Raw genomic sequence first — 12,558 nt, 5'->3', positions numbered from 1 at the left:
TTTTAATTCCCATATTTGATTGAATGAAGTGTATCTTCATAACGCGACTTTTAATGTCCTTGTGTCCCATTCGACCGAAAGCGTTTCCCATTCACCCGAAAACAGCCCAAATGTGCGGTTTTGGGAAAATATATATCAAAATTTGAAAAGCAAACGTTTTCACTTTTTTTAAGGTATTTTTTTTACCCTATAATTTTCGTTGTATATATATATTGATGTTTGAAATGCAAAATTTAATTTTAAGAGTGATTGATAATGGAGAGAATTGCTTATAAAGGCGGCTTTCTTTACATTAATAATGGCTACTTGTTTCAATTGAATAAGAAAAAGTATAAAACTAGTTACTATAATTGTAGAAATCCCTCCTGTAAGGTTCGAATAATAGAAGTAACCTAACCTGATCTAACCTAACCTAATCTTATCTAACCTAACCTAATCTTATCTAACCTAACCTAATCTTATCTAACCTAACCTAATCTTATCTAACCTAACCTAATCTTATCTAACCTAACCTAATCTTATCTAACCTAACCTAATCTTATCTAACCTAACCTAATCTTATCTAACCTAACCTAATCTTATCTAACCTAACCTAATCTTATCTAACCTAACCTAATCTTATCTAACCTAACCTAATCTTATCTAACCTAACCAAACCAAACCTAACCTAACAAAACAAAATCAAACCAAACCTAACCTAGCAAAACAAAATCAAACCAAACCTAACCTAATCTAATCAAACCTATCCAAACCAAACCAAATCTAACAAAACCAAACCAAACCAAACCTAACCTAACCAAACCAAACCTAACCTAACCTAACCTAACCAAGCCAAGCCAAACCACACCTAACCTAACAAAACCAAACCAAACCAAACCTAACCTAATCAAACCAAACCTAACCTAACCTAAACTGACCAAGCCAAGCCAAACCACACCTAACCTAACCAAACCTAACCTAACCAAACTTACAATTTCCTTCTCTGGGTTTGAACCCGAGCCTCTGAATTAAAAGCCTGATATTCTACCATCCTGCTGCGGTGATTCGAAATCCTCACAGACATTTAATTAACTAATTCTTTCAAATAAATTCCCATTCAGCAGAAACCCGCCATTGGGCTGGAAATTTAAATATATTCTCCATAAAAAACCAAAAAGCGGTTTCGGTCCAATGGGACTATACCTTTAATGTCAAGCTAAATGTGTGCATTGGTCAAATTTTCTTTTAAATAATCCAATTTAATTTATCTTTATAAAAAGTTATTTCCTCAATTTTAAATTGTTTGACGCAATGCGATTTCCTAAACATTTTATATTTCAATCGTCACTCAAACTATATGATGGTGTGACCATAGTTCAAATCCGAAGAACGATACAGTTCCAAGATTGTAGTAATTTTATGCTCCAGAAAGATATTTCTAATCCATTGGACTTAAGCAACTGTGAAAAATTAAAATCGCAGCTACAGCAAAATTAAGTTATCGTTATTTACATACACGAATAATTAGAATAATTCTTCGTAATAAAATTACGATATTAGAGTATTGCGGGTATTTTGATGACCGTTTTCCGTGAAACGTGCTAAAGCTGCAGCATCATAACCATGTAATTTGCTAGCTGCTGAGCAACTACAGACCCTAAAATATTTATATGTTCAGCCTGCGTCAAATAAAGTTTGGAGGCGAGACACTGGATAAAAAGACAGTCGATTGGACGCTGGAAGTTTTTAAAACTACGCTTTGGAATTCATATGGGCAGACAGGTAAATGAAGCAGTAAAGCCCGATACTAAAAGTTCGGCAGCGATTTCCAAACCGATAGGTTCTCACTTCCGAAACGTACAAGCATCGTCTGCTTTAGGCGGTACAACGATTTTTACTCCGTGTAAGGAGTAATGAGCTGATAACTAGTTATTTAGTTATTGTGGGGCACGTACAAGGGCAGTGCACGCGATTCCATGGATATTTTTATAGGAAAGGGGACTGGTAAAAGTGACAGCTTTGATAGTTCATATATCGTGGCGGTTTTGGAAATTCAGTATAAAGCTCAGGTTCTAAGACGAGTTGTGAAACCTATCCTATAAGGGTTTTCAGAAGTGCAGAATCATTTTTAACCTCGTCCTGGAAATGAATAATTTCACATTTTTTGATAGTCCCTATACTGTCCCTGACTTCCATCATTCTTGCACCAGAACCAGTTTTACATACTTATACATGTATAGAAAGTCTTCCCTCACTGGGAGACGATTTGTTGCCGTGGTGTTGTTTTCCAAATTACATAGACATCGGAAACACCTTCAATAGGCCAGTAAGTTGATGTATTTAGTTTTTTCTAACGAAATTCTAAAATTTGTAGGGTTTATTTCTAATTGTGTTGATTTTCTACGATTTACGGAAAGAGAAAAATGTTGGCAAAATTTGGAATTGCACCTCATAGTGTCGTGGTCACTGTATTGAATTGGGCAGGGAATTGTCAAGTTTATGTGGCACTATTCGTAACTTTACAGTGCATGCCTTAGATCGTTATTGAGTGCTGTACAACATTAGCAAATTGAAAACCACACACAGTAATGCAAAATTATTTTTGCTATTGATTAAGCACGACTTAAAGGGACATTAATGGCAGAAATTAAGTATTTTTATTCTGATTCCTTATGATAAAATATGCCGCCTTGAAGTTTCAGATTTTTTGAAGAGCTATTTATAGTATTAAACAATAATTGAAGTTTTGTGTCAAAACATTTTTTTGGTAAAGCGACCTACCGGCCAATCAGTGCCCGCTATTTATAAGAGGTAATCCCCAAAGCAGGCATGGAAATAAGGTTTATTTCTGAACTAGTCCTCCGGACCAGTGACCCCTGATGTCTTAAATATGAAACTGGTCCCGGGACCAGTGACCCTTCCCCTATTTATTTTTCTACTGGTCCCAGGACTTGTGGTCGTTCTCTCTTCTAAAAAAATCTCTCTCGGCTTAGGGTTGTATACACAACTGGACTCATGGAGTCGAAATTTATGTTAAAATGAAAATAATTAAAGAGGTCCCATATCAATTTTTAATAAAAGTAGGAATTAATAAACTAGTCATTGGGACCAGTGACCCTCACGTTTTGAATAAAAAAACTGGTCCAAGCTATTAATAAACTGGTTTTTGACCTGTAAACCCGTCTTATTTCCTAGCCTGCCCCAAAGATTTTCTCAGTCGAGTCTCATTTACGTCGTCTGCAATAGGTTCGGAAATCTATATTCTACTTTTTAGAACTCAAAAGAAGGGCACGGGTTTGATCATTTAACAAATAGCGGATAAGGTACATTAATAATTAGCAGGTTTATGCTTTTACGTTTCACTTACACTCAAAGTTTTCTCTTAAACTTACTATATTAAAATGCGGCGTGTCGTAATTTTGGTGTATATCTGATAATCTGAGTGTCTAGTTACTAGTCTTAGGAATGGGAAGATCAGTGTTCTTTGTGACGTTCGGGATTGAAAAAATTGAAAAACCCGTCTTATAAACCTCAGTAGAGTCAATCAATAACACAATTATTATCGTCCTCAAACTTTAGCAGACGACGGGTCCCGGGGAGTCAATGGTGACGAGGCCAGTAGGCCACTCCAATAAAATACTTATTTCCCGCCCTTGGAAACTCAGCTTTTCCTATTTGAAGCAGACAGCTTACGACTAAATATTCTCTAAACTTCACGGGATTGGTTGATTTGTCTCTATCCCTAAAGAGGTTTTTATTCGCCGGTAGGTAAGTGCGTTAAAATCGAAACCCATTGCTAAGCTTAACAAATTTTAAAAAATTAAATTTTCATTGAAAAAATGTTTGAAAAATCAGAAAAAATTAGAGACTTCATTTTTAATTAAAACAAACCAGGAAAAAATAAAACACCGCCCAAAAATTTTCAGCTGATAGTATCCCTTTAAGGGCTATCGAGAAAAACGTAAAAACATTGACGTTAACGCTTTATTGGAACCTAAAAAATATCGGCGGACCTCCTGAAGCGAATGACGCTTATATTTTCCGGATGTTGGTACTTATCGGTTTTGAGTATGGGGGCTGGAAATCGTTTCCGACTAACCTTTTAATATTGCTTTGTACTTCGTCGAAAGAAAGAGTAATAAAAGCTTATTATATAAGTGTCTAGTAGGTATTTTAAATTTTCAATATTACTCTTCCTTTCAGGCGAAATTAATAATTTTCTATATTTTGTGAGAAATTTTTGTAATCAAATGGTATAGAACTATCTGGTTTGGTAACTGGTGGAATAAACCCTACATGTTCAGAAAACGTCAAGAGATATTTTGATTCCTGCTTTCCTTATCCTGGATTGGAAAGTAAGTTAATGAACGAATAATGTGAAATTAAGTCCCAAACTCTTGTAAATATTCAACGTTTAAAGAAGAATTACACATAGCATAGTTTTATTCTTGATGAAAGGGAATTCGACAAAAATGAGGTGATATTTCATAATTCTTTGCTATTGCGTAAAGTAAATATCCGGCAGTCGAAAAACTCGATCGCATTATAAAATTATGAACCAGTCACGGATAATCAGTAACAAAGGCCACCGAGGGTGAGAGGTCCAATAGTTTTGAAGTTTTAAAATAAAATTAAGGGTTTTGAATAAAGAAAATAATATTAAAATTGACAATAAATAATAACAATGTGTAATTAATTTTATCAATACAACGTTATTATTGCAGTTAAAATAAAAAAAATGGACCAATCAATTGCGAATCCTTACGAAAGTGGTAGAATTTTAGTCAGGTTCGTATTTTTAAAGTTTTATTATTCTGTTTAGTGTTAAATGTGGACTGTTTGATGTATAATTGGCGTGTATTCCGTAGCATTTAAACTTATCGCATGCTGGATGAAATGTTTGAATTCTTGAACATAGAAAAAAAAACAAGTCGGTAATAGGCGTTATTGATCAAAAACGCGTGCTCTAATATTCCACATAATTGAATACAATATGATATTATTGGTCGACCCTTGGGGTTAATACCACACGCATTTCTGGTTCTCACTTTATGATTCGGTGCATTGATATGGAAACTTGGTGGGAACCCAGCCATTAGGAGGCCAGATGTTTCTCTTAACACTAGCCAATTGCTGCTCAAATCTTAACCATTACCGTGATGATAAAGTTATGTTTAAAATTGGTGTCTATGTGGGAAAGACTAAGACCAGAAGACGGTAGTGTTAGAAGCCATTAAGTACAGGTTGGTGTAACAATGTTTTCTTGTTTAACGACCTGAACGTTAACAACGCTATATTGGAACGGTACGTGAGTCGTGACAATTTGGTCTCGCCGATTTGGTCTTGGGACAAATTGGTCTAAAATCACGCGACCAAATCGGTGAGACCAATTAGTCCCGCGACCAAACCAGCGAGACCATATTTTCCTGTTCCGATATTGGAAAGATGCTTATTAATTGAGTTAAGAAATTAATAAAAAAATTCCTTTATCCGCTTCTGAAAAGTTCAAACTTTAAAAAGACAATAATTAAGAATATGACTGAAGGAACAGATATAATTAACAAGTTGGAAAAACCAAAATATTAACTCTCCGAGTCAATAGGAGGACTACTACCACAAACTTATTAATCTTGATGTAGAATTATTTCTCTTTTTTGAAGTAAAATTTACGAATTATTAAAGCAGTATTCCAATCATAACGAATATACAGTAGAGAAAAACACATTTTACACCCAATAAAGATATGTCTTGGACACATGGAAAATAGTCAATTGGAAAAACAACAGGAAATAAAGTGTATAACTTTAGGAGAAATATAACTTTTACGTGTTGAAAAGGCCCAATTGTCTACGCCTCAACTGTAAACCCTATATTCTCATAGCTACATTCACAACTGGTTTGCAGTATAAACACTATTGTCTCGTTTCACCTGAACAATATTCTTAGTTTGCCAACACGAGTTTTAACGTTCAATATTACCAAAGCCGATTTGTGGCAAGAAGGAATTTACTATAAGAAGGCCAAAAAGGCTTCCGGTGCGCGCGTGATAGTCGACAATCCCAACTCATGGGTGGGAGGAGGCTGGAAACCAAGGCGGGACTTAATATTTTATCTTACTCTATGATTTCCACCATCTATCTCTTTTACCTTCTCGTCAAGCATTGGTTTGGTTTTTGGAACTAACGAAATCATACGCATAGTACACTTGATTCGATTTAGAAACAATTGTAGATCGAACGATTTTCACGTAGAGACACGTATTCAAAATCCATTAAGTTAGGTTCAAAACCTTTAACTAAATTGTTAATGGCAATCTAAAACCATTCGCGTACCGTTTCAGCACCGCTGGCAGCCTGCATTTTTTGTTTACTTTGTTCGAGGTTTATTTTTCTCTAGTCGGAATACGTCATTTAGGTCTGTATGACCTATCCCCACGGGATCCAATAGGAATGCGCAGAGCAATGACGGACATGAAAGGGTTGGGGCTTACTTGTCCACTATCACGGGCGTAAGAGTAGAAGCATAAAATCTCGCTACTTAGGTCTTCTTATAGTAAATTTCTTCTTGTTTGTGGTTAGACGCAATGAAAGTCAATGCGCACCATAACAAGAATGAAAACACCGAAAACAAAACCCGCTTTCGATTAGCCCTTCCACTGATCTAATTGTAACAATGGTGCTTACTTCTATTTTAAAATCTAGACATTATTTACACGTGTACTTAACTTTCGGCTCACTCTGAACCGTTAATGTCTCTTCATTACAGACAAGAAAATCTAAACCCATAATTTACTTCATCTTGGGTGTCAATTATTTCCTCTTTGGTTCACTAAGCCTGTTACGGATGATACTTGATTTACCCGACGGAGTCTAGGCCTTAGCTTTCTTCTTGAAATAACCATAGCAAGGATTATTCTATATACAGATGTAGTATAGCTTAATTATTATATAAACAGCCATTTCAATTAATAATATTATAAAATATCCTTGGAATGAAAGAGCTTTAAAGCTACGAAACTACTAAAGGCATCGTAATTACGAAAAATATTTCTTCACATTCACTTTATATTATAGAAAAAGGGAATGTTAAGGTTCTGTAGGATTTCTTTACACTTCAACACAATTCTAACTGCTAACGCGGCGCACAAGTGTAACAACGGACGGACACACACAGAAAATAACATAGACTGCTTTTTAACCTTTTCGTATTAATTTTGAGTTGAAAAAAAAAAGATAATCTTAAATACTAAAATAAATATAATTAATTTTAATTATTTTCTTCGTTAGTTATTCGTCTTATTGAGCGTTACATCGTTTTAAAAAAGAACAATTAATCATTCTTGAGAGACTTGACTAATATTTACGTTTGAAATGAAGCATACGCCTGTTGCTTCGCCCTACTCAAATAGGTACAGTCGCCGCAATTAAAAACTTTCTCTCTCGCGACGTCTTGTTTCAACAATAAGCTGCAAATTATTCATCTGATACAATTGATAAAAAACTTTTACTAAGCATTTTTTTAAACTCGCCGCTTTCCATTTCCAAATGCCAAATAGGGGGCTTTGAATGATTGGGATGAATTTAAAGAGAAGGTGAACAGTTGAGCATAGCTCGTCCAGTAAAGGGAAAGTGATGTTAACTGCCATGTTTTGAATACACGTCCACCACGGAATCAATGTCTTGAGACATATTCTTATGGATAGAGATACCCTTTATTGTTGCACAAATATATAGGCCTAAGTGGAATGAAACTTCAAATCTTCCTCCGGTGAATATATGGCCACGGGAGCGACATGCTGTTCCACTATGATTTAAAAATGCCGGGGGTGGAGAAAGATTTCTATCTAGATTAGTGGGCGATTCTTGATGTCAATTTAAAAATTAGTTTGCACGAACGTTTGGTTGAAAACGGCGCATTTCGCAGAGATCCAACTAGAAATTCAATGGCCAATCAATTCCCTCAATATGTCACCCATTGAAAACCGCTTGGCGGAAATAAAGGTTTACTGAAAAGGAGAGAACCCACATTCAAAGTACAGCATGGGTCACAAAATGGTGCCAACATTTGAGAAAGTGGTTGTGTTCACTGTATTCAACTAATTGGGGTTCGCCATAAACAAGATGACTAACCTTTCTCAAGGAACACTCATATTTACAATGCGAAATTAGTATTAAACTAAAGTCCCACCGCCGCAGTGTATCTGATGGCATATTTTGGTCTTTTTAACAATCAATGGAATCTGCTGAGTATAACATCTTTCAAGGTTAAGTAAGGACGCATTGCACAGTGTGTATATCTTTCATTGAGAACAACCCAACCAAAATAACAAGTTAAAAAAATAATTAAAACACTTTGCTAATTACTATCGAACATTTATTCTTAATTATGAACATGGTTCAATTGCTAGCCTTCTCTTCAAAATCATCCCAATCATTCAAAACCCCCTATTTAGCAGTAAGAAACGGAAAGTGGCGAGTTTAAAAAAAACGCTTTCTAAAAACTTTATTAAAACAACCATATAAGACGTTTTTTTTTATCAATTGTATCAGATCAATGATTTGCGACTTTTGTTGAAACAAGACGTCGCGAGAGAGAAAGTTTTTAATTGCGGGGACAAAAGCCCAGAAGATGGTGGTGAATAGAAGCCAGTATGTACAGATTGGCGTCCATGTGGGATGGGCAAAGAGTAGCAGATGATGGTGATTAGAAGCCAGTGTGTACAGACTGGTGTCCATGTGGGATGAACAAAGACCAGAGGCTGGTGATGTTAGACAGGCAATAGAGTAAGAGCCTGTAAGTGGAATACAATTTCCGGGAACTATAAAAGCGGGCCGGAAATTGAAAACACGTATGCTCTGATTTGCAAACTGCGGACGCGGTCACGTGGGTGTAACAACAGACAGACAGACACACACACACAGACACGTGGAAATTAGAACCTCTCTCATTGACATACGTCACTCGGAGAGGTAAAAATTGTTGTTGTGGAGTACAACTACAAAAGATAATTGTACAAAATGCAATGACTTAGGAGCCAGATTTTGATTTTTCTATTTGAGTTTCGAAACATTATTTAAAAACATCAATTAATTAAAATAGTACTTGTTTCCTTTTTTTCGCCTTTTTTTACCCAAACTATTTTATGAAAATTTCATTCATTTTGTAAAGGGTTCATGTCAAACCAGTAATATTTAAGAAACACATGTGACATTGTTTACATTAACCGCAAGCTGTCCATTATAAATGACTTTTGATCTTTTGTGTGTTCTTTGCAAAACAGAAAGTCAACGTCATACCAGCGCAACATTCTTCAAGATAATGCAAAATAAATTGAAACTTCAGGTTAATAATCACTTTAATCCAAATTTTAATGATCGATTATTGAGTTAGTTTAAACCGCCGACAAAAAAATTGGAAATCAATGTAACCATGGTCGTGAAAGCGCAATCGCGGAACAAATGTCACTGCAGTGGTTTTTTTTAAGTGGAAAATCATTAAGAAAGATGAAGTTTCGTTATTTGATTTTATATAGTTCCGTTAAAGCAACCCTTTTCCTTTCTAGTTGTGTTATGTACTGATAAACGTGAATAATTAGGCGAATGTGCAATAATTATAGTTTATTAAATAACAAGTAAAAGATATACTAAAATAATACTAGCGCGAGTTTACTAGTTAATACCCGTACGTATTAGAGTCCAATATTTCATAGTCCGAAGTTGCAGAGTCGCGTGCCCGGTACTCGAATGCCTTATCTAATCAAGGGGTCCTGTTTTTATACCTTTCTAAAGGGGGTGTGTTTCTGTTTACATTAATTAGTGGTGCCATCTAGTTCATTAATTGCTAAATTTTAGGAGGACGCGACAAGTTGTAAGTGAATAACAACACCGTTCCTCCTAACCTTGCTTAAAGCTCATGTTAACACTTTTAATATCAACAAGTTGAGAAACCAAAATAAACCTCTCAGAGCCGAGACCCAACAAAGAGAATTTTCTTAAATAATTAGATAAATATAATTGATAATAATTATTTTAATCGTAATTAATTGATTCTAGTTAAGTCGTTTTAAGTAACGTTATTCCTAAAATAATTTTAAACATGGCTATTGTTGACGTTTGAATTGTAGCGTATATACCTCTTTAACAATTTTTGGAAATTTTAGGACATAAAAGGTGACTGATTCACGGTAAATCATAAGAAAAACCACTATTGCGTGAACCCAGCCGTTGGGGGCTAGACGTTTCTCGTAACCCTAGCCGATAGCCGCGTACTTCTTAACCTAACGATGATATTGGAGTGGAAGCCTATATCGCTTTCAGTGAACTGAGAACGCGGTCCGGATATTGCTTATACATTTGCTCCGATTTGCCAACTGCAAACGCGGTGACAGACACACACTCAGACCCGTTCAGTGTAATACCACTCCATGACGTCATCCTAACTAGGAGAGGTAAAAAGTGAATGCAAAATCAAGACTGAAATTCCACGTGGTCTTTCTAAAATAATTTAATATTTCACGATACAATACTAGGCCTATGGGAAAATGTAATTTTGGTGATAAATCGAAGATAACTATTTTGTTTAAATAATTGATGTTTTAAAATCGTGTTTCTAAACTGAAAATAAATCATTTTCTGGACTTCAGTCACTGCATACTGTTCGCTTATCTTTAACTTTTTGTAGTCTTTGTCTACAAAGGCAGGTTTATTTTTTTCATTTTTAAATCTCACATGAAAAGTAAAATTTATTCAGAACACTTTCAGAAATGTTTAAGACGTTCATACGATCAGTTATTTCAGAATGTTATGTCCTTTTTCTGTAGACCGCGACTAACTATTGTTAATGTTTAAAAGTTTTTCTAACTTCTTATCCAATATTGTTAAACATTTTCATTAATCTAGATTGCCTCTACCACCTGGAAGTATCATAAGTTTACTAGACGACCATGAAAGGTGCAAGAGTAATTACTTCGAAGAATTTCCAGTACGTAAGAAATAATAATTTAAGCGTGATTAGGGTTCGCTTTCTAAAAGTCTCTGTGATGCCCAGCAAAACAACCCTATAGCGTCAAATTTTACTCTAAAGGGTCGGTAGGCCCTTCTAGATAGGGACAAACCCGACCATAATGTTAAAGAAAAGAATCACGGATTTTATCCTTAGCGTCGCTTTGAAAACACCTTGTTTTTTTAGGTGTAGCACATCGAATAACTAAGAAACTACAGCAAAGTTAAGATTCGGAATACTTTCAAGTTAATTAGCAACTTTTAAATGTTGATCTTATGAAGTTTCATTACGAAAAAAAAAGTTTTTAATCTTAATTAATTTAAAACCGTTATTCGCCGAACAAAGTTATTTTAAAATGTTAGCACGTTCAAAGCTAGTTAGTTTTAATTTTCGTTCCTGTTGAGAAACAAGGTCGCCTGCCTTTATGTGTGCTAACAAGTTAAGTTGACAAATGGTTTTTCATTTGGTAAACTGATTATAATTCAAATCACGTGAAGCTCCAATATATTCCTAAAGTGGAAAGAGCAGCTTAAAACATTTTTAATTAAGAGAAGTAAAAAGGGTCATGCTTACGATGCTAATGTTTTGATGTTATAAATATATAAAGTTATAATGGACATAGTTTCCTAAGTATTATTGATGATTTTGGCACTAATTAGCAACTCAAAATTAAATTTTAATTTTTTTCGACATTACACTATCTCTTTGAGGATTCGCATTAACACACGAAAAGCTCGTTCTCGTGCTTTTTACAAGCCTTTTAGAGTATCGAGAATTACTCGCAAAAATTTATTCTGAACTTCTGAAACGTTATAACCCGACTATTCTTATTCATTAACTAATGTTATAGTTATGTATAGTTTTGAGCCATTTATAATAAATTTAGTTAAAAATTAGCTATTCAAAGCGAGCATTTATAATGCAGTAGCGTGGCTAGGGTTCGAAATTTGGGGGGGGGGGCTAAATCTGGGCAAACTATTTGAAAGTTATTATAAGAACTTAATATAAACAAGATGGCCCAATAGCTGGGACTTAATAGTAGCCACATCGTTATCTATTTAATTTGCACATAAATAAAAAGAAAAAAATTCAAAGACCCTAAACAAAAAATCAGAAGTGTCCGACCCCACAATGGTAGCGTATCTTACTGCTGCACCAGCCAGTCGGATTCAATTCCCGGGTGCGGTGTGAAAATTTTTTCAATTGAACTATTGGTTCCATTTAAGTTAAAATCTGACGATAACGAAAGCGAAAACCCCGGCCAGTACTACTACGGCTCGGGTCAAACTAAGAGCCTATCGTATACTACGATGTGGCTAAAAATTGCATAATGGGTTCTTTGGAAAATGTGTAGACCTTTAAAACTATCCGTAAATTTGTGTCAACATGAAATTTTTCGTATTTTAAAGATGTACAACCTTTTATTGATAAGGACTACGGAACCGATTATGAAGGATTTTCACTCGTCTTAGGTTTATTTTTAGTTTTGGTTAGCTTTTAGTCCACACTATTGGGACTCCCTTCGAAAGGACATGAAACATTTTACTTGTCTCCATCTGTTTTTTTCTTCAAAATTCT

At 35.0% G+C, this 12,558-nt stretch overlaps 1 protein-coding gene across 1 annotated transcript in view; it reads left to right on the top strand.

Annotated features, from left to right (window-relative positions):
* Window positions 1–8,370: 8,370 nt before the first annotated feature.
* LOC149720192 (acyl-CoA synthetase short-chain family member 3, mitochondrial-like) overlaps window positions 8,371–12,558 on the top strand; it is a 67,261-nt gene continuing 63,073 nt past the window's right edge. Inside the window, exons 1-4 of the mRNA XM_089864425.1 lie at window positions 8,371–8,433; window positions 8,529–8,613; window positions 9,831–9,846; window positions 10,878–10,959. Coding sequence (XP_089720551.1) covers window positions 8,371–8,433; window positions 8,529–8,613; window positions 9,831–9,846; window positions 10,878–10,959 — 246 coding nt within the window. The remainder of the gene's footprint in view (window positions 8,434–8,528; window positions 8,614–9,830; window positions 9,847–10,877; window positions 10,960–12,558) is intronic.

Source organism: Phalangium opilio, unplaced genomic scaffold (genome assembly GCF_054372755.1).
Source record: "Phalangium opilio isolate 3A_F unplaced genomic scaffold, DU_Popi_V2 ptg000002l_1, whole genome shotgun sequence".
Taxonomy (NCBI): domain Eukaryota; kingdom Metazoa; phylum Arthropoda; class Arachnida; order Opiliones; family Phalangiidae; genus Phalangium; species Phalangium opilio.
This window is presented reverse-complemented; position numbering and strand designations above follow the sequence as displayed.